Source organism: Manacus candei, unplaced genomic scaffold (assembly GCF_025592945.1).
Source record: "Manacus candei isolate 608988 ecotype Guabito, Panama unplaced genomic scaffold, ASM2559294v1 h1tg000057l, whole genome shotgun sequence".
Classification (NCBI taxonomy): domain Eukaryota; kingdom Metazoa; phylum Chordata; class Aves; order Passeriformes; family Pipridae; genus Manacus; species Manacus candei.
Genome location: NW_026138105.1, coordinates 8,856,407 through 8,882,537, shown reverse-complemented (window position 1 = coordinate 8,882,537; position 26,131 = coordinate 8,856,407). Strand labels below are relative to the sequence as shown.

General features: G+C 40.0%; 1 protein-coding gene across 2 annotated transcripts; it reads right to left on the bottom strand.

Annotated features, from left to right (window-relative positions):
- Positions 1-932: 932 nt before the first annotated feature.
- Positions 933-17,690, bottom strand: ZNF831 (zinc finger protein 831). Of its 2 annotated transcripts, none has more exons than XM_051803087.1 (6): positions 17,611-17,690; positions 5,607-9,885; positions 5,011-5,153; positions 3,260-3,429; positions 2,992-3,131; positions 933-2,704 (listed from the first exon to the last, which is right to left on the bottom strand). In XM_051803087.1, exons 2-6 carry the CDS (start codon positions 9,852-9,854, stop codon positions 1,850-1,852), a joined length of 5,556 nt encoding a protein of 1,851 aa, XP_051659047.1. In that variant the 5' UTR covers positions 9,855-9,885; positions 17,611-17,690; the 3' UTR covers positions 933-1,849. The 2 variants fall into 2 exon arrangements, with proteins under 2 accessions (XP_051659047.1, XP_051659048.1); XM_051803088.1 differs by lacking the exon at positions 17,611-17,690 and adding an exon at positions 13,356-13,458.
- Between the last annotated feature and the right edge of the window lie 8,441 nt (positions 17,691-26,131).

Genomic DNA, 26,131 nt, shown 5'->3' with positions numbered 1-26,131 from the left:
AAAGCTGGAATACGCTGTGGTCAGTTGGATTTGGATGTGCAAACTCCCTGAATTCCCTAACTTAAACCAAGACCGTTTCTCACAGTGTACATGACTCAGACCTGACTCCTCCAGGGGTTGTTGTGGCTCAGAATCTTTGTGCTGCAGTCACTGCCTTCTTCAGTAATCCTGTTAAAATGCCCCCATAGATCTACTGGTTCTTCTAAAAAACTAATGTAAGGTCAAATTTTCATACAGTGTAGTGAGCTAAAATTTCAAGGATTACTTCTGTCAGGAAATGTAGTTTAAAATTTGCTTTCTCAGCTACCTTGTTCCATTTTTCTTCCAGCTACAGCTTCAGTATGACAAAGAAATGTCTATATTTCATGTTGTAAAATATATGCAGTATAAATGTTTCTTTGCACAGCATTTGTGAGTCTAAATTTCTAATTGCTATATTTCTAAATTACTGCTCTAGAAATTCCACTTTAAAACACAGCATTTAGCCACAAACATTATGCAAAAAAAACTTTATACAGCAGATTCATTATATGTCCATATAATAATTAGCTCTTGCACAAGCAAGAGGTGAATATAGTTGCTGTGGAGGCTGCTGGTGAAAACCAAACACTTTCTTGCCATCCATAGTACTATTAACAATGATACACAAGGAGTTTGAAGATGAAGATGGAACATATCTGAAGCAACTGAATGTTTTGGCATCTTTCTGCACATATACATTCATTTTTCTCAGCCAGTACATTCTAGATTTCTTTGTGATGATGATTTGTATAAGCTTTTACCTGTGCATGACTAAAGTAAAAGCAACTCCAAATATCTTATGTAGGTTAATGCATTAAACCCTGTGTGTGTGTCACAATACAAGAACAGTAGAAGTTTAAGTGTAGAATTTGGCTGTAATGTAGAAGTGGAATGGTTTTAGTGTTTATCAGCTTAATGAAGCAAGTGAATACACCTGGTCAAGTTGAAATATCTAATTATTTATTCACATGGAAACCAGTAAATTTTAGGCTTTGTAGCACAAAACTTTTTGTTAAAAAAAGAAAACCAGCTATGCCATATAGCTTCTTTACCCTCAATAAAAGAGCAGTTAAAGTTACAATAAAAACAAAACATTCCAGATGACATCGGTTGGAGCACAATGTGACAAATATAATGAGAAAATCCTTGTCAGAAATTTTACCACAAGGAAATATCAACAGCAAACACCCATATTCTCCACCTAGAAATCAAGAATATTTGAGTAGATCTTGGCATAAAAGGCACGAAACACAAAGCAAAGCATGCTTGTGTCATTTCTCACACAGAAGCATTGACATTTGTGCAACATGGAAAAAGGTCAGCATTTTTCCACACTCTTCCAATATCACAGATACTTAGGGAGCAGATCTTCCCCTTAATGCCAGTGTGTCACTCCCAGTGCAGGTGGCAGTGACTACAAGAAAAGAGGAGTGTATGGAAGAGAACACATCTATAGCCTTCCAGGAAATCCCAGCTCGTACACGGAGGAAGCTGCTGCTGTTGTATTGTTAAAAGTAACCAAATACACTGCAGGCTTTGAGTAACACACCCACTGGCAGCCAGCACTTGTGGGAAATCTGTGAGGGTGACAAGAACATAACAATGCTGGAAACCTGTCAGAAACACAGGTTTACCTCTTGCATTTAAATGTGTGATGCCTCAAATAAGCTTCTTTAAAAAAAGTTCTAGTCCTTGAAAGAAAGGGCTTTTCCAAAGAGAATTCTGCCTCTTGCACAGAGGAATGGCTTTGCTGATGTTTAGTTGTTTCAGAAATATGGATCAGACATCCCTGGCATTTCCTCCTGTCCCTGTGTGAGCAGCCTGTCTGCTATATCTCTATAACCAGCCTGTCCTCATCATCACTGCTCATGTCATCGTACTCCACTCGCGTTTGCTTCCTCATCATCTCTAAACCTCTCTTTTTGTATGTCTTGGAAAGTGCTGCAGAGTAACTCTTGAACTCAGGGGATCTGAGAGAAACTGGGGGCTTTTTAAAGGTAGTAGTAGCTGTTCCATGTGGCCTTCCATAGGGATTGGGCTGCAGGTGGGATCCGTTCCTGTCTCTGCTTCCGTGGAGGTCCAGGAGATTTTGAGACACGTTTGCCCTCTCTGTGTATCCTCTGCTGGGTAACTGAGCCCTTGTGACCGAGTCAGGAAGAGACTCTGCTTTTGATCCAAATAAACGTGAACATCCAGGCTGGGAACTGGGAGTTGGGTGTTCTTTGGGAGGTGAATTTGTGTGTTCTTCAGCTGGAGTTTTCTCCCTTCCCGAGGCCCGGATCACCGGGTCTAATGTACCAGATATTTGCCTCTCTGACTCTGCACTCAGTGTGTTTTCCTGGCTTGTCTCCAGATGTAAGGAAAGAGGACCAGGAGCCTCTGGGTCTGTGCTGCTGGGTTGGTCACCTGTGGCTGTGTTTGTAAAATCAGAAGGGTGAGACCCAAAGGAAGCTGCCGTTGAGTCGCTCTGGAGGCTTGGCCGGGAATGCCCCGGCCCGGATGGCTGGAGCACGAGGGGCTGTGTCACCCAGCAGCAAATGGCCACATCCCTGCTGACCTGCTGCATGGAGGTGGGAGCTGGGGAGGGAAGGGAATGAGCTGTCACAGCTATTCCCAGGGGAGCCGGGATGTTCTGGACACAGACGTTTGTTCCCGTGTGTTCCCTGATTTGCCCAGAAATGTCCTGTAGAAATTAGGAGGGGGGGAAAAAATTGAGGTTTAAAATTTTCAATCCAGAGCAATTGATGCAAGTTTAGTTGTTCTTTTTGAAAAGCTAACATTAGTAAGTTTTCATTGTATTTTAACCCCCAGTAATACCTTTAACATATTTTTAAACATTTTAAACAAAATCTGTGCTACAAAGTAGTCTCAACTTGAACTTTAAACCAGCTGAATATAATTCACGTTTTAATTACCTTTTTTTTTTTATTTTAATAGATATTAATACAGGAATTAAGGTACAATACCTACTTTTTTATCCGTTTTGTCTCTTTGTTTAACATGGTTTAGGTTTTCAGTATGGGAAGATATTCCTGAGTTATTCTTTCCTTCTTTTTTCCTTCTGCAAAGTGGTTTATCTGAGGTGGAATTTTGCTGGTGTAGGTAACTCTCTATTGAAAAGAGGTCGAAGAAACTTTTACTTTGATTTTTATTGCCCCACATGCTAGAACTTACTACATTTCTCATCGTAGCACTGAAGTAATATCAGTTTTTTTAAAAAAATATTCAAAATACTTACCTTGCACCTTCAGTGGAGGAGAATGGCACTTCTTATGCTTATTGAATTTGGGGGGCTGTGATGAACAGCCCTTTCTCAAAGCATCCAGTGCTCTGTTGGGAAAACAGGGCCTCTTGCTCAGCCGGTTCACTTTCAACTGGGAATATCCATGGATGTGCCTCCCTCTGTACCTGCAGTGAAAGGGTCAACAAATGTGGGAGATGTAAAACCTGCCAGAGTAATAACACCACCTCATCACAGACACTAAAGTCTAACAGCAGTTTACCACTGTGAAAGAGATGTTTATGCCAACTCAAAAAAAAAAAATAATCAGGATTTTAGGGAAGAGACCCACAATTATTTTATTACTTTTTTTCCCCCCTCTGTTGGTTTTCTAAGAGAAAAGGATTAAGAAATAACAGATCCTTTTTCCTGTATCTGGAATTTTAAAACAATATACTTCATAAAGGCTTGAATCATACAGGAATCACCTGATGTTGTGTGGTTGTTGGCTTTTTTACTTTTCACTTCGTATGTGCCACCTATTCATCATCACTAAAGAACAGCATAAGTGTTTCAGTTATTTAGAAAACTCACACTGAATATTCCAGCTCTGCCTTGTTTTCTACTCTGGATAGATCTTTCAGTAACTCTGAGTGACTAAATCAGTAGAATGTCACCACACACAGAGCAAGATATAAACCTAAAAGGACGTGGTAATTCTGGTATTTGGTGTATTAGACAATTACACTGAATTCATTGGTTACCAATTGGGCCAGTTAGCTACTAGTATGAATGATCTGAGCTTTCAGGATGCTGTACTTACCTGAATCCCTGTAATTATTTGATAGAGCCAAATAAATAAATTCTGAGGTCAGCAGGAAAAAAGAAAAAAAAAAAAAAAACAAACACCACCCAAAAAACAAATCAGAAAAAAAGTCCTAGTGGAGTATGACTAGGCTGGATGACATAGCCCTGAGTCTTCTATTTTTGTTCTCATGCTCCTCAGTGCTGCTTGCTGAACTAGACACGGTGATTAAGTTACTGGCACTGATTTGTCCTCAAGGGAGTCACTCTGTCTGATTTTGGTCGTGAAATGGAATCAGAGGGATGTATGCACACAATATGTGTTTCTTATTGAAGCAATTCATCAGACATTCTGCTGCCCCACGCTCCTGAAAGATTAGAGGCTAAATCCACTGGTCTGAGCTCCCATTAGATACAGGGGAGCTTTGCTGATTGAGACAATGTGCCTTTGACAGTTTTATGCTCAAATTCTTCCTGCTTTTCATTTAAACCGAATGATCCTTTGAACTACAGATGGTTTTGTTAGTTTGTGTTAAACTTGATATTTATTCTTCTGCACTCTCCTGTGAATAGCAGTTCAGGAGCACTTCGTGCTCTGCTCTGAGCTGTAACCAGATTAAAAACGAAAGGATTTTGGTTCCCTTCGAGCAAAAGTAAATGCTGGCAAGTTTGACAGATAAGAATAATTTCTAAAGCATAGTGAGACTCAACTGACCAATCATCCTCTTTCTTTGGGATATGTCTGTTTGACTTAGAAAAGTCTGTTCCTGGTAATAAACAACATATGGTTCCTTTGGGGAACTGCTGCGGTGTGAGAATAGCTCTTTTTAAGAGATTTATTTTTTTTCCCCCAATTTTAACGTGGTTGAATTTTGGGGATGACTTTTTATTTTCTGTGGACTTTTTACACCCATTTCAGCAAAATCATGTCTATATCTAGCGAAGCTGCAAACCATATTTCTTACCATTTGGGGGTGACTTTAATCTTTTTCTGTTTGTGGCTCCTCTTGAGTTTATTTGTTGAGGGTTTTTCCTTTCTGCAAACTACAGTTTTCTTCTTTTGTTCTGAAATATTTTTGAAAGCACCACCAGGAGCTACTGAGCTTAACTGTTGAGAATATTGGGAAAAAATTAAGTAAATGAAAACTGTGAGTTACATTGACCAAGAGATTGGAAATCTGTGCTCTTTTTAAATAGCAGTGAACAACATAGTAGTTTAGTAGCACAACTCTGAATTTTTCCCATTTTTTTCTGATCATTATATAAAATATACCCAAAAGGGAAAATAGCAGTTCATTCTTCTCACTAGCCAGCATTCTTACCAAAATGGTCAAGTGAAAGAAACTTAAATATTCACACAAAAGTATACCTTTCTCATGCATCAAATGAATATAAGATTTATCTTCTAAAAATGTAAATTTTAAATTCTGTATCAACAAAATCCTGTAAATGACCATAAATACACTTCTGATAATTATTTAATTTTTCTAATAAGAGGGTGAGGATGGGCTGTCAGCCAATAACACCCTCTGGAGAAGGCAAATAGGATTATTAATATTACCTCCTGCATCTGTTGTCCTTTAGAAAAAGATGAAACCAGCGTTTTTAAACTTGTGTTTGTTAAGCCATATGCCACAGTCTTGTTAATATTTTTCATTTTGAAGATAGAGATGTCGTATTTGGACAGGCTGCATTCCCTGCTGGATCCCCTGTCATAGGAGTGCAGGGAGGAGTAGGCAGAGTCTGCATTCCCCTTCTGCTCCGTGGGCAGGGGGAGGCTCCTGCTTAAGCAGCACCAGGTTAGTCGGGGCTCAGCACTGAGGGAGGGGAAGGTGCCCTTTGTGCCTGACACTGTTAAACTGCCAGAGGAGCAGGTCCTGTTATTGTGGGGGAGCACTGGGAATTCTTTACAGTGAGTGGTGAGAGTGTGGCAATAAAAAGTGCCAAAAGAATGGCAAAGATAAGTGGGGCTGTCTGTCGAGCTCTGAGGATGCTGCAGCGTGTCCTGCACTGTTGGTGAAGCATCCTTGAGGGTGCACAGACTTCCCCCTCTGTCCCATCCCACGACTGTTGACTCTGCTCCCTTGCTAGAAGCTGATGTCTTTATCAAAGAGTCACTTCCTGAGCAAAGATGCTGTAAAACCTTTCTCTCATCTTTGATGTCAGCTGATATGAAAAAGCCACTTGTATACACAGAAGTAAAGCATATTTTCTTCTTTGGAGTCTGTGTAGAGCAAGTAGTTATGCTCATCCACTTCTCTTCTGTTTGCCTTTGATAATTCAATTTTTTTTTCTTCTGCTTGTTTTTCCAATCATCTCTCGCCGTATCCTGCTGCCTGAAGTTTGGGTTATAAAAGGTGTTATCTGCTGTGGTTAAGATATTTGTTGTTTCTGAGTTGACTGGTGAACAAAATCCTGGAGTTTTCCAGTTTGTGTGTACATTCCATCGAAGCTCTCCTGTGCCAGCCTTTTGTCTCACTTCAAATTGTAAAGGGGACCAAACCACGTCACTGGGATGAGAATGGAGGGATCCACTGCTGGAAGAGCAGGAAGGGGTGGTTAGGGTGTCTGTCTCAGATGTGCAAGGTGTAACCTGTTCAGATCTAGGCAAAAGTGACAAATTTGAGGCTCTCTTGGCCTGTGGCAATTTAAGGATATATTTTGGAGAAAAGGCATTTTGTTGTGGGGCTGGAGTTGAATGACCAGATTGCAGATGATGAATTTTAGAAGATACATCCACAGCATTGTCATTGAAAAGTGGTACTTTTGCTTCTATTTTCACAAGACATGTTTTGTCGTCTTTATGTGTTGCATTGTGCAAGGCAAAAGAGTTGCAATCACTTCCCCTTAATTCAGGGCCTAAAAATCCCACCAGTGAAGCTTTTGAGATACCAGTTGAATTTGAAAGGAGGTCAACATCACTGTAATTGAGGGCTTTTGTGGGGAGTTTGATTGTTTTCATATATTCCACATTCCCAGTACCTCCAGTGGATTCATTAATTCCTGTGCCCAATTTTTGCTCTTGTGCTTTACTGGAGAATGTCACTGGAGCTGTGGAAAGGCAGGGAGTGCCAGAGCAATGGGCTCTCTCTGCTTCACTTACTGCACTGCTTTCGCTACCAGGACTAGGGCAGGACATTGAAATCATATTTTGTGTTGTCTTCTCCACTTCAAATTTCAACTTTTTTCTTTCTGATGGTAAATTCTGGGATTTCCCTGCAGTCTCTCTGCTGTTGCAATGGACCCACAGGCCTTGTTGGCCAGTCTCCTTAGTCCTGCGATGGCCTCCATAATTGTGTGTGGTGCTTTTAGAATCTAATTCAAATGCACTGGATTCTTTCCCAGGGCTTGGGTTTTCCCAGTTGCTACTCTGTACTGGCAAGGAGTCATCATTTCTTCTGTGACAGCTGGGCTGACACTCAAGATTTTGAAGCCTGAGCTCACAACTGCTTGGAGCTCGCCCTGTGCTGCTGAGAGCTGTGCACTTCTCTCTGTCCCTGCCACTGGGGTCTTGGGAAGTTTTGCTCCTTACAGTCCGTGCACAGGCATTTGTGGAATGTGATGTCTCCATTAGGTAGGACACACTGTCTGCAGTTTCCTCAGAGGACACATTCTGCAGAACACGATTACCATCAGTACAGGTTCCTGATTTACCCGTGTTTGAAGCTGCTGTCACAAGGGAGGAATGACTGTCACTTACAGAGCTCCTGCCATCTCTTTCCTCAATAATTTCAGTGCTGCTGGCTGATTCCTTTGAGTCAGGAGTGAAGCTTGTAATACCTGTAATCTTATCCCCCCTTTGTTTCATTTTCTTGGCGTTTTGACTGCTTTTCATTTTTTGGTAGATTTTCTTAAATGTTTCATCTCCATACATTTGCCATTTTTCTTGAGAGAACATCTTTAACTTCCTTTGATTGTGTTTCTTATTTTTAGCACTGATTACTTCTCCAGCCCCAAGCTTTTTACTGCCTTGCAACTCCTCTGAAGGAGGAGGATGATCAACCACATTACTTAGCGGCAAATCATCCACGGCTGTTTGTCTGACTAGAGCTCGGGGATGGCTATTAGGGAAATCCACTGAATTTGCAGCAAGATTGTTGCTAGGCAGCAAACCAGCAGTGCCTGTGTTTACAGACTGCTTAGTAAGAGAAAGTGGTTTTGAGCAACCTGGTTTGTCCTGTGCCATCCTTGCTCCCTCCACGAACGGCAAGGAGTTGCTCCGAGTGACAGGCACAGTGTCAATGGTCGTGGAGAACTGGGTGGGAACTGAATGGAAAAACATTGGCTTGCATTTCTCCAGGGGTGCAAAGGTAGACTTTGCTGAACAAAGGGCAAGATTCTTTTTCCTATTTACATCACAAGTTCTGATATCAAAGTGGAAAGAGTCTTTGTATGTGTAAGGCATTGGCAGGTCAATGCTTCCCTGTTTGGAAAGGACAGTTTTCCTGGGCCTGACATTGTCTAACTGGGTATCATCCACCACACTTTTGTTATGAGAAATAAGTTTTGAAATGTGTTCTTCCAGCCTCTTTTTCTCTAGCATGGAGGCTGCAGCTTTCTCGGCTGCCTCTGGCTTTGCACTGCTTCCGGAGGCACACCTGGGGCTGCTGAAGGCGGTTTCGCTTTCCAGCTCCGTGCTGTGCTCACAGAGGCTGTGCAAGGGGCTGGGTGATGCCATCTGTTGTTCTGTGCTGTCAGAGCGGGACAGATACCCCGAGTCAGTGCTCTCACACTTCTTCAGCTTGCAGTCCAATGGCTTGTAATCCCACTGCTTCTCCGAAGAGGTTGCTTGCTGCCTTTGCAGCTGAATATGCTTGTTGGCAGTTGGAGTTCTTTGTTCCTGCATCTTCTTCCTCTGACACGGACCGTTTGGCAAAGCTCCTGGAGATGATAAACTGCGAGGTTCTCTTTCAGGAACCCCTTGATTAGCCTTTGAACTGAAGGATTGATTCGTTGTTTCTTGATTTTCTGGAAAAACTGGTGAAGTGCTTGTTGCTGGCAGTGAAAGCTCGTGAAGTTTTTTAGTGTCTGGTCCAGCACTGGTCTCTGAACTTGGTTGTTTCATCTGTATCCCCTTGTCCTCACCGGTGCTGCTCAGTGGTTTGCTGCCTTGGGCTGAGGTGGTGCTCTCTGCTGATCTCCCATTTTGCTCTGATGCCCCACTGGTGTCAGAGTCTGAGGGCAGCCTGGTGTTGTTGACGTGTGTTTGAGTTCTCCTGTGTTTATACAAGTTGCTCTGAGTTTTAAATGCGATGCCACAGGTGGTGCACGGGAAGGGCCTCTCTCCTGTGTGGGAGCGAATGTGCTTCTCAAGGACACTTGGCTTCAGACAATCTCGTCCACAGTGTTTGCAGATATATTTCCCAGCTTTTTTGGATTTTCCTGGGCTTCCAATAGATGCATTTACACAAGAACTCGGTGGTGATAAAACTGGTAAAGTGCTGACTATGCTCAATGTTAGAGTTTGCCCAAGTTGTTTCTGAAAAACTGACTGAGGCCGATCTGGGCTTTCCGGAGGGACGAGTGGGTTGAGGATGAGGGGAATGCTGGTGCTGTCGAGATGGACACAGCTCCTGGCAGTCACTAACTGCCCGTGTGGCTGGAAGCATCCTGCCTGGACAGGCTGGTACAGCGGGATGGTGAGGGCTTTGAGGTACACGGGCTGGGACAGCGCCGGTTCCCGGGGAAGAGCAGTGCCCTGGCCGGGATCTGAGGGGCCCTGCGAGGGCTGCACAGAGGAGGCTGGAACGGGGCAATCTGGGGGTGCAGCTGTGAAACCAGGTGCCTTCTGTGCCTTCTGTGCCTCCATGTCAAGGGCTCTCTGCCACGTGCTCAGGTACCTGTGAGGAGGGGAAACAGAGCAAGTAGGAATCTTCAGGTAGCAAATAAAATACAAACATTCAACTGCTGGACTAGGAAAGTCAGCAGTTAAGAATATCACAAATCTTACACACAAGCATTATACAGACAACAATTACTTCATTTTCCAATTAAATTGATTCATTTTTAATTTCTTATCTAGGAATTAAAGTGTAAAGAACATTTAACACTGCATTTAAAACCACTCTTACGATCTATGATAGATACCCAAAGCATTAGAAATAAACCTGAGTTTCAGATTTGCAAATGGAGTCTCTCAGCACACCAGAAATAATACAATTTTAATTTTCTGGAACCATATTCTCATTATATATGTGTATCATGGTTTTATATTTAATTAACATTAATAATTGTTAATATAGAAACACGGGACAATGGAGGTTAGAGGGGACCTCAGGAGGTCTCTAGTCCAAAGACCTGCTCAGAGCAGAGTCAGCACTGAGGTCAGATGAGATTGTCAGGGTGTTACCCTGTCTGCTTTTGAGATCCTCTGAGGATAAAAACTGCACAGGTTCTTTGGGCAACTGTTCCAAACACAGGACAGTAAACATGGCTTCATATTAATCTGTGTTTACCCAAATTTAAGGGGGCTAAAGCCAAACATACTGCAGCAAGTGGTGTAAAATGGAAATATGTGAACAAAAGTAAACTGATGTCTTGTTTTACAAGTGAGATTTACATAAATATGTGCAAAGTAGAAAAGATGGTATCATAGGAAAATAGTGGGATAAATTAAAGCTGGCTTTTGTGTAGCCCAAATTCATTTTATCTAATAAATGGAGATATTATGGTATGCTGCTTATTTTTAGATGCTTTTAATGCCAGATGAAAACATCTTCTAGACACAGTTTTTGAAAAAAGTGAGCCTATTCTTATGAAATCTGTCCAAATATGTGCAGGGTTGGTGCTGGTCCAGACTAGTTCTTATTTCAACAAAAATTTGTATTGTCTTTTTTCTTTCATTAGCAACAAAGGAGTAAACTATCAAAATAATCAAGTTGAAAATTATCTTTGGAGGAGCTAATAGGGGCATGAGCATAACCCCTTGTAATTATAGTCAAGGTGAAAATCAGGTGATCTGTGAATGTTTATTTCTTACTCAGCTTTACTCACAGCTCTGTATCAATTTACTGCTATGAATAATGGGCTGTTCTTGTGCAAATAGTCATTAAAAAAAAAAATTTGGAATAACATAATTGGTGGCTAAATTTGAAATCTGCAATTTGTTGCTTTACTGCACAAGCTGTAGTGACGTTTCTGTAACTTCCTAGGATCATTTTAATAGGTAATCATTGCTGAGAAACAGTAAAAGGATTACTTAAAAACACTGTTTGAAATTTGTACTGGTTCCATCCCAGAAAGCAACCTGTAAAATGAACTGATGTGTGCACAGCATTGTTAGATTTTTCCCTTTCTCCTTTCCCACGAATGTTATAAACCAAGTTCACTTATCACACATGGAATTTTCTTGTCCACTTTCAGAGATTTCTACATGGAATAATCACTTAAGTGGCTTTTTGCTATAGGTAATGATTATATTGATGGAAGAATGTTAAAAGAATATGGCTTGTTAAAGAAATTAAGTTATTATCCATATTGTGTAGTGTGGTGAACACTGCAGGAAAAAAGTGGATTTCTCTGATTTGCAAAGTGATGTTATCAACATTTCAAGTCCATTTAAGGTTGTTCTTAAGTTATACAGGCACTTTTAAATTTTAACACAGCATACAATGAAAACAGGAGCAAACAATAAGACATGAGCCCATGATACTCACAAACTAAGCATGCAGTAGTTTTTCCAAAGATGTGGGGAAAAAAGAAGTTGAGGGAAAAAAATACACTGCAGAGTCCAGACTCCAAGAAGTGAAGCCTAAATACCCTGCAGCCAGAACATCCAACAAGTACCACACCAGATGAAACAAGTCACAGTGGTTGTGCTCCCCTCCTTCCCCTGGAGAGAAGTGTGGAAATACATTTCTACATATTTTACATTTCCTCCCAGTCAGCTCCAGTGTCACAAACTACTTCTCTCCCTGAATATCCCCATGGGCACACAGAGCTGATGGGCCCTTCAAGGCCAGCCTGAGTCAGCAGGACTCACCATGGCCAGATGTTTTTCATATGAATCCTGTGGTTCCCAAATACCAGAGACTCTCTGTAATTTCACTTATTAAGTTTCTGGGGCCCAAAATTCAGTGTAATTCTGAGAATCATTTCAGTGCTCTGCAATGGTCCACAAAGAAAATACCTAAGTGGTGGCAGAAAATTTAAAGGAAAGTTTTAAACAATGCTAAACAAGTAAAGCAATGGTGACACACAAGGTCATTACTGTTAAGAATGTAATAACACATTTCTACCAGCTGTGGTAGTTTCCTGCTTTTCACAGCAAACAAACAGACTTTCTTCCTAAGTGAAACTGCCCTGACTTGTATTCTACTGGGGCAAATACGATCAGACTTTTCACATCTGTTGTTTATATACCAAAAAAAAGCCACTGTATTTCTCTGTACATTGACAAAAATAGCTCATCTCAAACTAATTCTGCCCCAAGGCTGATGCTGGGTAGTCCTTGCCTAAAGCAGAAAAACTTCCTTTGTTGATTATCCCCTGAGCTCTGTTACTGAGCATCCACCTCGTGTTCCCAGCTGTTTGCAGCTTGTGGCATTGAACTACCAGCATAAGAACTTGATCCGAACTAGATAAGGAAAAATAAACAGAACTAAATGCAGGATTTGGCCAGTCCAAAATTATCTAAATTGATTTCCTAAGCTATCAAAACTGGTCACTAAAATTCCATTTAAATACAATTATTTTGTTCCTAGTTTGAATTCTAGCTTCAGGTACACAGCATAGATAGTCCTGTGGAACACTGAAAAGTCAAGAAGTGGAAGAGTTTCAGATAAAAATTCATTGTATCAGAAAATGTCTTACTCACTTTATAAGTATAAAGTATTTTAATAGGAAAGGGTGGTATAAAAAACTCATTTTAAATCCAGTCTGTTCCTTTTTTATAGAATCTTTCTTGAGTTCCAAATACATTTTATAAAACTTGTTTCATTTTGTCAGCACTGTTATAATAATCTTGGACTACACAAGTGAAAGATTTTTGTCTTCTGCACGTCGCATGTAAGTGCTCTGTCAGCTGCCCTTCATAATTAATTAAATCAATAAATAAACATGTAATTACTCATTTCCAGCACTTCCATATAATTTTTTTTTTTACACAACATTGAGAAGAGCATCAGTCCCTAAGCAGATGCAAAGCTCAGTTGCTCAGTCCCCACCTTTGTCCACAGGTATAACCTGGAGACATGACAGAGGTTATTTTTGTAACCCCACAGAAGCAGGTTTTCAACATTCTGAACATACACAATATACTCAGTTATACTACAAGTCTTTGCCTTTCTAAAAAGCTTTAGGTGATCCTTACCTTAAATAAACCAGAGAGCAAACAGAAGTGGAATCCTCTTTAGTCTGGAAATAATTTTAGCTCACGTACCTTTGACTGAGCCAGGCATGTCAGCAAAAAAGCCTCATTTCTGTCAATACTTGATGCAAGCAGAGAGAAACGAGGACAAAGACTTGAAACAGATTAGAAGTAGGAAGTTGGGTGGTTTTCTTTTTTTTTTTTCTACATTGGTGTCACAGTGACAACCTTCAGAAAACAGGAAGAGCTGAAACAGGAGAAAATGAAGTGACATTTCAATCTCTCTGTATCCTTTATCACTCTCTATGTAGGAACCTCTACACAGAATCTTCACAGAATGGAGATTTTGTGCACTGCATTCAGTTGTACCATTCCATGAAATACCCTGACACAATGGTAGGCTTTTTTCTTTATACCCCTAAAGGTAATTTGCTTGTAACGATGTGGGAAAGTGCCTCAGGAATGTTAGAAGTGTTTAGGTCATGCTCAACAAACCTCCCTAAATTTGTGGAAACTGCAGGGAAAACAGGATAGGGGACAGTCAACAGCAGTGAAAAGATCATTTTAAAAGGTTAGATTTTGTTTGAGGGTTGAGTTCATGAAGAGTCCTCAGGTAACACAGTTCAGCAGCACTGAGGGGTCCTGGGAAGGGGCAGCTCTTCTTCATCCAAACACTCGTTTAAATTATGGACTGGGATGGCTATGCCCTCCACTGCTGTGAGACTGAGTGAATCCCCAAGTGGAATATAAATTCTCAATAATGTTACCAAATTGGTATATCCAGCCTGTAAAATTTCCTTAAGAACATCATATTTTGGAAGACGTAGCTTTTAATCTTCCTGCAATGAGCATCTGCCCAGTTCAGACACTGCAGCCTGTCCCTTGTAAACTGGATAGTGATGAAACTGTGAAGTTCTGATTGTCCAATATCCACTTCAGTGCAAGCTCTTTCTTTTATTAATTCTGGTGAGAGACTAATGCTGGAGGCCCCAGTGGATCTTCATTCCACACAGCTTTATTGATCCTGGAGAGTTTTTCCTGTTGTTTGGATTGCTTTCCATTTGTTTCTGGAGCCCTGATTTAGTAGGCCTCTAGTTTTGGAGGTGGAGAAATATTTCTGTCTTATTCTTCCTATCTTTCTTGCCTATCATCTAGTTATTCAGGGGGCAGAAAAGCTCTTAACAAGGCCTGGTATTGTTGCTCAAAATCCTTCTTCTTTCTACCATAGCCTGAAATGCTCCCAGTAATTGGTAATGGCACTGCAAATGCTTAAACTCAGTGAATCTAGAAAATACTTGACATTCTGAACTGTTTTACAATGACTCATGCTTCTGCTCTACAGACTGTCTGTCCAGATGGAGAGAACTACATGCAGCAACTAGTTTCAGCTCTGCTGGGAGATACTTTCCTAAAGGAATGTGTTCTCACCTCTGAGTGAGATCTTCTGGAGGATTACTGCATGCTACAGTCAACAAACCAACGGGGAAAAAGATGCACATCTTATAATAGAACACTGGCATGAATCAAATCAGACAAACAGATGATTCTGGGCATTTTACATAACCAGTCAAAATTAGTTTCTCTTCAGTTTGGTCACATATCTGCAGCCCATTATATTTTAATACACTTTGAGACTGACTATTATTAAGTTAAGATGAATTTACTTAAAAGGGAGACTTGTTTTAAACAGTACTAATTATTCCAGAAGTATGCTGGAACTAGGAACAAATTGAAAATGTGTAAGCTTTCAAAATTCATTATTTAGGCCACTCAGTAACATTCTGCATGCTAAAGCTGCAAACTTCTTATCCTGAGATGCTTGAAGAGGCAATAATCAATTAAAGCAAGTTACAACTGAAGCAAGTGCCTGTGTGGATATTTGCCACTATCACACAGGTTTCAGGGCTTAGCAGAACCTTTTGAAGCTTGATCTAAAATCTCTAAATCTTGAATCAAGTGACTCTGGAATCAGGCTGGCTCCACAGCATTCTGTGATTCTTCCCATTTATATGGATGAACAGGTTGCTCTAATGGCTAGAAGGAATTTGACCTGTGCACATAATACAGAGGACCAGTATTACACTGCATTAACTATGTTTGGAATGAAGTTAAATTCTTAATCTATCTATTTTTGTGTGTCACTTCCTAAGATGGAATCTCTGTGCAAGATTACTTATAGTCATTTAAGTTCAAAACACTGTCCTGCTCAGAGAAACTTCTCAGTTGTCTCAGTGTACAGCAAAACATCTATTTTGACTGTGTATAAAGATCAGCCATGGCCAGGTACTGCCCAGGAGGGAGTATGTGGGGCTACACTTTGCTCTCATTTCATGTCTAAGCAGGACCTGGGGAGATAAACCCCCATCCTATTGCTATGCATTTCTGGGTCCCAGGTATCTGTGGAAAAGGCACCGTCCCAGGTGTTCCAATCCCTGCAAAGGTACAGAGTTCTGTCAGAGGGGTGCTCAAGTGAAAGCAGCAATAAGCAGCTTCCTGTGCTAATGAGAGGATAAGATTTCGAAGATCCTACGTGTTTTAAAGAACTTTTCAAACTGAAACTAAAGCATCTTTTAGGATTGTTAATTACTCGTTTTTCTTCTGAGGACAGTGATGCTGAGACCAGCACACAGTATCTTTCTGTCAGCAGAAGACACAGAACTGGGATTTGCATTCCCCCCACTGCCGGCTGGCACAACGTGCCGGTGTTTGTGAACTCCCTTGACTGACTAGACAAAACTTCTACTTAAATATTAGTGTCATAACGTAATAGTGAACCACAGGGTCTGAAATAAATGTTGTGCAGGTACTTTAAGCACCCCTTCTCTGATGGAAACAGAGTGTTTGTGAGTGTATCCAAATTCTGGCACTTTCTAGTTCTCAGTTCAAACAAGCCAAATGGAACCGATACCTTTCCTGATTAGCCCAGAAATCACCGTTCATCTTGGTTTATTTAAAACCTGTTTCTGCCCTTGCTCTTTTCTCAGTTTGACTTCATATCTTGAAATGTCTCATAACAGAAGTACTGACTTCACCTTTTCACTTGTTCTTATGGGATGTGTCTGATCTCACAACACTGCCAGTTCCACCTGCAGCCTGCTGGGACCTTTGAACAAAGTTGGGAGCCTCAGTTCCCTGCAGAATTGGGCTGGAAATGTGTAGTTCCCTCATCTTCTCAAACCTTTGTAGTCTTTCAGTGGTCACATTTCAGATTCTGACTTTGGGAAATCTTACTGGTTAGTAAGAAGTTCGTTGTTCTGAAGTTTTGCCTCGTGTGTTATAAAAGTATAAAGCAACTACAAAACCTGCTGCCTGAACTTTGAAATTCTTGTACCATAACCTGAGGACAAATATTTTTGACACCAAACTTCCACAGTTGTGTAATATCAGCAAAACTGGCAGGGTTTTTTTAACTATTATTTTTGTAAACACTGTACCAGAATACAATATTAAAACCTTTTAAGAAGAATAGGATCTGTAGTAACTTCTCTTCATCCTAAAATAACAACTGGTTTGAACATTATTATACAGTTTTCTATACTTTTTTATTCTCCTTTTCTTGAATGTCCATAAATGAAAACATTCAAAAGGCTTAAATCAGTAAGAACATTGTAACCTAAAATATATTTTAGTGTGGAAGTAAACATTGCATTGGCTTTTTTGATCTCTTCATGCAATTTATATCAGAGAATATTTCCTATTCTACTTCTTATCCAACTACTTTTCTCAGCTCTAGTCATAAGAAAATCTTTCTAGTTTATTATATGTCTTTATTTTACATTTACACCACTTATTTCTAAAAAGAAACATATCTAAAACATCTGTTGGTTTTGTAACACTGTCGGTGGCTTCACAATGAGGAAAAAAGTAAGATTTTTAGTGTTTAAAAACCTCCAAGGATTTTGATTGTTTCATCCTTTCATCAAATTTGCTCCTGTGCATTTCCCACGTTAGGAAAGAGTTAACAACCTCCAGCCAGCAGACTGCAATCAACAGGTTGTTCTAACAGAAAAATAATAACCCTAATACATCTTTTAAAGTTTAGGAGGTTGGACTAAATGATGAAAAAATACCAATTAAAGCCCTCTTAAAAGCTGAAGTGGGGCCAGAACTGAAATGCTTTGTGTTTTAGGAAAAAATCTTTCTCGTTGCTAAGTGAAAGAACCATCACATTAAAAAAATTAGAACTTTAAAATTTCTGCCTTACCATCTCGAATTTAATTATCTGCCCACATAAAACGAGAACGAAACACTTGCTAACCTTTAGGTGGCCAATTCACAGGCAGGTGGAGAGGTTCAGGTCCCTGGAATAGCGTTGAAACAAAAGAAGCATCCTGTTTTTCTTTTTTCAGTGTCTCTCTCTTCTCTTTTTTTTTTTTTTTTTTTTTTTTTTGGAGCGTTTGAAAACTGAAAGGTGGGTGGTGGGGTGTGTGCAAAGAGAGGAGGGGGTGAAGTCAGCCCACGCTGGTGTAGGAAGAGTTTTAATGGCCGATGCTGGTAATATGGTTTGCCTGCTACAGTGTCTGCACTACTGCAGCTCTGTGTGTGGGCGTAAAGAAATGACACGACTGGGTTTCAAACCATTACACTGAAGATTTGCAAACAGTTAAAAAAAAAAAAAAACACACACACACAACCCCATCAGGCACAAATGAAAAATTATCGCTTTTTGCCTTTTATTTTTTTCCTAAGGTTTGTTTGTTGCTTTTTTTTTTTTTTTAACTTAGACAGGCAAGTTTCTTCTTCATCCTCTAAATTAAAAAAAAAATAATAATAGGTAAATTGTTTAGGAAGGTTTTTAGATTTTACGTAGTGTGAACATTTTGTTATGGGTTTTGCTGCTGTTTTTTAATTAACCTACAAGAGCTTGTATTCCAGAAGGCTGTCCAGATTTCCATGGTAAAAGTCTTCAGAGCACACCTGTATTTCTGCCTTTGGACGTGCTAAATAGGTACCCAGATCTTGGGAGCACCAAGTAGCACTATAGGATAGACAGAGCAGCCACTCCACAACTGGCCAGGTAGGAAAAATGAGGCCAGGACTATTTCCTTGAATATTCCACAAAACACAGAAAAGAAAACATGCTGGCACCCACTTTTGTTCAGTAGTCCAGCAATGCCTCAGGTTTACTCACCCAAACTGGGCAGAAAACAGACTTGAATGTTTGTTGTAAGTACTGGAGACCAACAGGAGTGAGACAAAGGGGATGTTCTCTGTAACATCGAGGGGAAGGAGAGGAAAGTGCTGTTTAAGCTGATACGAAATTGCTGACACAAGAGACTGAATATAAACAGTTACAGGCACACTGTTGTTGGGAGGGACAGGTGGAAGGTTTTTGTCAGACAAACAAGAACACTTCTCAAGTGGATTTTTTACCACAAAGAGTGAAAGAGAGAAAAAACAGTTTTAGAAAGGAGCTTGAAAACTCCAAGGAGCCTTTATGCCTTGGCTGCTCCATGGTAGTCAGGGACTAACACTTGTTAAATATATATCTTCATGTACCTTGAGAGAAGACAGCCAGCTTGAAAATCATGTGCTTGGACAGAAGGCTTGTGCATTCTGGAGTGGAAAGGTTTAGCTATCTATTTTTTCAAATATTCAAAGGATCCCCAAATCACTCAGGATTTCTATTGCCTTTGATGTTGTGCTGACAATTAAAAGCAGGGAAACACAGGCAAAGAGATGGGAAAGAGGAGACACTTTGTGATGCCCACATTGCTGTTTAGTGCAGGGTATCCCTGGCAGTTCTCAGCTCATCTCCTGCCCACAGGGTGAAGCAGGGAGAGTTCCCAGGGCTGAGGACCCAGAAGTGGATGCCAAACCAGCACAATTTAGTGTGTGAGTGAAAACAGCAAGATTGGACTTGAGGACTTCAGACTACTAATCCTGAACTTTAACTAAGACTCTGATAAAGGGACTTGAGCAGTGAATCACCCAACAGTGAATGAAAAACGACCTTCAGTTCTGTACCTGGTAAAACTCTCAGAGATATTGCCACTAACACACAGCACTAAGCCTTGGTACCAAGGAGGTCTGGCTACTGGCCACAGTAGAAGCTTGAATTCTTCTTTCATGTACACACTAACAGCTGGGGTCAGCTCCAGGAATATTTTACTGGCGAAATGTCTGTGGCCTCAGCTGATACAGAAAAGTGAATGTTTGGAGAGACAAGAAATGTGGCTCCCAGCAGGGCTCCATTCATGCAGACCGAGTGCCATTGTGCAGCCTGATGAGGACTGCAAACTGGAATTGCTTAAATCAATTCAGTGAAGTTTAGTAACAAAATACACACCCTGAAGCAGTAACTCTGAAAGGTTAATGTGACATGAACAACTATGTATCCTGACCCTGTAGATGGTGTATTTCCAAGTCACCATTTCTGAATGTCTAAATGCACCTAATCCTCCCCTGAGGACTGCTCTCCATGAAGAACCATTATGAAATATTGCTATTGGTTATCATAAATGGCAATATTTCCCTTATAGACATGAACTCTGAATGTAGAGAAATCATGGTTACCTTCACAACTTTCACTTGACCAAAGGCACATTTCCACCATTAACATGACTTTTTTTTTTTCACAAAGATCACAGCTTTGTAAATTCACAGAATCTCTTAAAGCAATTATTAAAAGTCTGGGGAAAAAAGTAAGTATAAAAAAATTCAAAGCATTCCAGGAAACAGGACAGCCAACTACTACTCTCATATCAATAATGCAGAACACCTAGTAGGATTCATCTGGCACTTCTGTCTTGTTGAGCCAGTAAAAACCACCACCCAGAGAGGACAGTAACCCTCACAAACTGGTCAGGCCATACAGGAAAAAGAAGTCCAAGAGAAAAAAACTTAAAAATGTGCTTGAACAGCAAAAGGGAGAGATGTAGCTTCATTAGAAGCAAACACGAGTCTACTTGCCAAAGAAAAGCCAGTTCAAGGAAAACTAAAACAGAAGACAAAGTAATGGATCCCAGAGGGAAAAGACCCCAGGGCTGCTGAGAAAATGCAAAGGCAGTCACAGCACTGAAAAGGTTCAGCTGGGTGCACACACAACTCAGTGTTTCACTGAGAATGGAATGTCTCCTTTAAAGTGCTTGGGTTCCTTTCACAGCCCAGCAGCAGAGCTGGACACACACCCAGAGGAGAAAAGAAAAAAGAAAACAAAAAATCCAGCCTCAAACCACCTTCCACTAAAAACCCACAAATCTTTTTTTCCAGGTTTAGATTTAATGTGTTTTAGGTGAGGCTCTAAATGCTGAATCCTCATACAGTTTGATGTGGGGGTTATTTGGTTTAGATTTTTAGTATTAGTTCACCATAAAAAGGTATAGTGAAGGACTGTTTCATGAATTAATTTATGAGGACAGTCTACAATCCAAGAAAAAACTTGGACATCAGAGAGAAAAGGCAGATGTGTGAGTCCAGCTTTGTTTCTAAAGCATCAGATGATTGGGTGGGAATGAAGATCTCCAATTACTCCTCTTTGCTCAAATCATCCTTTTCCTGGCAGTTGAAAGGTTAAAAAGTGGAGGATGTTACGGTGCCTCTTCTACAAAACAGATGTTTTGCAGGAGAAATACGAAGTGTCTTTCCAGGTCTTATAGATTGCTGGATTAATTAGCAGTAATTTCTCTTGGATTAATGATTAATTTTCAGGCATATCACATCTTAAATATGAGTAATTACAATTATGACACACTTAGAAGCAATGTAGCTGTCAGAGAAACAGTTGCTTCAACTCAAAAAGGCAGGAAGGTTTGCTGGTTTGTACGTGCACAAACTATAGACATATTAATTTTTCCATCTGTTTCTGACTTGTCATAGAAAAACACATAACCAGAACTACTGACAGTAGTCAGAAATGTTCTGAAAACCCCCAACTACACTAACTTAAATGTGTTTTACAGAAAAGAGAATAGAATTTGACAGTCATTGATCATTTGAACCAACTTTCAGATCAGTGTCAAAACTAGTAAAAGGAAGCATCAGTAACTATAAATATAGAAACAGAGCATTCCCCTCACCATGACCCAGGCCAACAGAGTCACAGGTAGACTGTCCCAGTCCACAGTCTGCTCCATTCAGCCAACTCAGCTATTTTGATTTTTAATTTTCCCTGTAAGTTTTCATGTAGTTGTGTCTTTTCTCAACATGTTGTCAAGGAAACCCTGCATTCCTGTAGCTTAGAATCCAGCTCTTTATTGCTGTAGACACAAAATAATTTAGGGGTTTGAACCAATTGATACACTTGCCTTCCCACTATGAAGGGATCTTCACTTGTACTGTAAACTGGATAGAGTTAAAGGGAGACCTTTTTTTAAAGTTCAGTTCTTCCGAAATGCCTATGGGAAATTTGCCAATTAATTCTCCTATTTATTAATTTTATTAATGATTTTACATGTCAATATTCTGTTAGGCTATATGCTATCCACTGGAAAGCAACCCTGTAATCTGACTGGTGTCTTCTCGTTTACCTACAATTCCTCTCTTGTTTTATTATCTTTGAACAGTGTTGAGTTCCTCTGACAAACCATATTTTGGGATTTTGTGAGAGCTGCCAGCTAAATTTCAGGTGCTACTAATTAAGTTGCAGTTGCACACTCCTTGTATCTGTGTCATAATTTTACCTGACACTTAGGCAGGTTTTCACTGGGAGAAGGGGTACTATGTATAAATCTGTACATGTACACAGAATTTATGATGCACTCCAGAATTTATGATGCTGCCCTTCAACCTCTGGGTGTGCAGTGGTGGTGTCTGCCCTGCCCATGCTGAGCTTCCTGTGCAGCACATGAGTCAAACTCACACTGCAAAGCACCAGTCTCAGATTTGGGACCAATCATTTACCTCTTGCCTGATGTCTGAGTGTTCTGTACAACACTCACCTGCTCCAGGCACGGCCCAGAAGGGTTCTGCTTCTTATCACAGGCTTTAAAATGCCATTTCAATTGTTACCCTCACAGAGACAATCAGTGGGACACACAGAATGCCTCGTGCATGGATAAAGGTGGGAAATGGGAAGGAGCACTTATAGCTTCCTGGCAGAGTGAAGGCTGTCATTGCACTGGACTTGTATTTCAGTTGTGTGTGTCATGGTAAGAGGTATTTCTGTCCCTCTCCCCTTCGGGTTTCATGGAGCTTTGCTTTTATCTGTCGTCAAGGAAACACCAGGGTTTTTTCCCCCTTGCTCATTAATGTCTGCATTTTTGTTTCCATAGCTACAAAGGAACCTTAGTGTTTTAAAATAGCAGTAATTGGATTACCATGAGTTTTTGTAATTTATTGACACCATTAATGGCTCTGATTTTCAAAAGCAGACACCGAAATTATATCAGCAGTTTTTCAGCTATTAACATGTGTTATCTCCTTGTCCTGAAATTCTGGGTACATGCTAAGAAAAGTCTCCAGCATCCAGACACTCACTGCACCCAGACTCAGGCTCCAGACGTGGTGCTCTGAAATTACTGAAAATACTCTGCTTTTTAGTTGCATTGGGTTTAATTTCTGATGGTCCCCTGCAAAGAAGTGCACAAGTTCTGTTGTGAATCTGCTCAGTGTCAAGCCCAATATCTAACATATTACAGATCCTTTGTAAATTTGACCCCAGTAGGATAATCTGGGAGAATTTTTACAGCCAAATATCTGGCCAAGTCAGGATACAGGAATATGGAAAAGCACAAAGAATTGAGAGCACCAGTGTTGCTAAAACTGGTGTTACTTAACAGGGACATAATTCATGTTTTCTTAAGACAAAAAGTGGTTGATCTGCATGTCTGTCTGTGGCTGTGTGGACACTCCTACCACACTGAAATTGTTCCTATGCCATCTTTTAACATTCCTGATTTACTTGTTACCATTTACTTGCCTATTTGAAGTGCTTACAAAGCTCCATAAGTGCATGTTCTATACCCTCACCCTTTCTTTCCATCCTCTCCAGTCCCTCCTGCCCTCAGCCTCAGTAGAGGACAGAACTGAACTCACTGTATGAACATCCCACCAGTGCCACCACTCTGAGCCCCAGCCAGGAGACACACACCAGTCCCACAGTGTAACTTGATTAAAATTAACCAACAGTTTAAGAAGTTGTAAGAGGAGGACAGACAGAATGACTGGATACCACCTATTTTATTTTTTTTTAGGAAAAAAAAAAGCTAAAGAGAGTCACCAACCCAAAATGTTTACAATGTAGGTATAAGAAAAGGGTGACAAGTGGCTAAACACAGATAAGTGTGAAAAGGAAGCCTCTTAAATCTATAATATTAGTTCCTATTTTTCATACTGGATTTCTATGCATCCTTGAGGCTCAGACATTCCATTGCCATAGAAACAGTATCCTGTGTCTCTGAGGACCATCCTGTAGATGCTGTTATGGAAACAGTCATCTCAACAGCTCTCCTCATAGTATAGATTTCAGTGATTGTGTTTGTAAAGATCCATTGCTAAACTATCCTTTCAGGGTTCATTTTAATAAAAACTAGGTCTCTGAAGTATTGAGCAATTTAATAAACTCCTCAAGGCTGCTCCAAATTAAAAATACAGCAATGGAACAAAATGTATAACAAAATTACAGGGCCCTTTCAAAAATTACCAACCTTTCCAAATCTCTGTTATTAGCAAAGATTTGAGGGACAAGATGGTCTGTCCTCCCCAACAGTCATTAGTAAAACTACTTCAGGAAAGCAAATTTTCAAGTTGTGTTCTGTGCAAGGATCCCTTCACACACCCATCCTTATGTGCTTGCATGGGAATGAAATTCAAAATGTAAGAAAGTGCAGTGAGAAAATGTGGCTCAGTTGACTGAACTGGGAACTGTGAATTCTTAAATCAAGGTGAAACCATTCCCTTGTCTCAGAAAAGCCATCTAAGTCAGATTTTGAAAAAGATAACATGTGAGTTGGAAGCTCAACTCCCACTAATTTTTTCCTGGGAATTGAGTCCTTAGCTGATCCTAGAGCTTTGAGAAAATCTCCTCAACATTTTCATGTTTGTAACGTCTGAGACACTACTACTTACGTATTTCATACTTCCTTATTTCACTAGACTACTGTGGGCATGAGGAATTTTTATTTCCTTGAATAAAGCCATCAAAGAATCTGAGACACAATTATAAGGTGTTATTTGAGTTAGTGGTCATTCATCACTTAATGTGTCAGATGTAAATAGCTTCCTGCCTAATTATATAGATTCTGCTATTTAGTTACTGCACCTTTAGACTGTAAATTCACATTTTTTATCTTTATCTTGGCTTTTTAAAAATCAAATTCATCCACACCAAGAAGATCCTTTCCAACCCAAACCATTCTAAGAAGGTTATATCCTATTCTTTATTTCTACACAAAATACTAGTTATTGTGGCTTGTGAAGGAAACATTTCCTAGCAGTGAATATCTGAATATCTCTGACTAGAGATAACATTTTTCCTAACATTTCCTTTAATAGTTTAGAGTCTATAAGCTTTGTTGTTTGAGACATGTGTCATGATTGCCAAGGAGTTTGTTCTCCAGATTGTTACATGTAAAGATTCCATCTTCCCAGGGCTGGTATTCCCTTAAGTCTCTGTGAACTGTCACAGCTCTCGGTGCTTTCTCATATTATTTCTGAAGACAGATTAAATTGAAGTGCTCATTTTAACTAACAAAGCTGACAGGTATAATCCCATTTTGTTCATCTTCCAGAAATTCCAAGTGTTTTAGCAAGGTTAGCAGTTGTTCTCCTTCTCTTCATTTATAGCCATGATTTTCAGAAAACAGAATATCTTTTTTTTTTTCTTTTGGTTTAGTATTTCAGTTCTTGGAATGCATGCCTGTGCTGAATAGATTCTCTAAGAGGCAACAAAAAAATACACTAATTAAAAAACAGATGACAAACCATACTCTTAATATAGGCATTTAAAAAAAGCCTACAAGCAGATGAGGTAGGAATTACTTTTTGGAAAAGAATCTTTTCTAAGTTAGCATAGAAGAGATTCAACACCTGAGGTTGGCCTAAACCCTAATTCTGCAGACTTTTTTTCATGGTTTTGATCCTCACTATCAGATGGATAATTATTGAACCAAAAAGAATATTCACCATCACTTTTCTAAATAAGGGTCTTTCTTACAGGTAGTTGTAGTTAACTTTTGTTTAAATCTGTGCAGATTCCTTGTAGGAGTGTTCAGATGGTTTTGAAAGTACTCCTAATTTTATCAGCAGGGATTAAGATATATAGATAGATAGATAGATATACATATATATATATATGACACTCTGAAACACACATTTACAAAAGGAACAAACATTAATTGTGGGGTAACCAAAGTAAATAAGTTTTAGTTGCTTCTGATACTGGGCTGTCTCCAAGTTCTGTGTTTGGTGAAGCTTTGTGGAGGCTTTTTATTAATATCAGAGTTTCACTCAGAGCTCTCCTTGCTCATGCTCTGGCAGAGCAGAGGCTGTGTGAGTCCATCTGCTCAGGGAGTGCTCAGCTGGTCACACACTATTTGTTTTTTCTGTTCCTATGCTACTCATACCACTGGAGATTTGGGAGCCCCGGACTTAGAATGCGGATCTTGATTAAAAAGAAGAGCTGCTGTAGATTCTGTGCTCTTCATCTTACCTTTTTATAGACCTTGGGGTTTAATAATTACTGCTTTACAGTATTTTATGTATTGCAGAGAGTTGCTGAATGCTCAGAATTTGTCAGCAGTAGAAGATGTGTATAAAACCTCCTCATTTCTGAGCAGGAAAACCATACATTGACACTAAGAAGCTCAAGCTCCAATTTTACCATCTTATTAATCATGAAC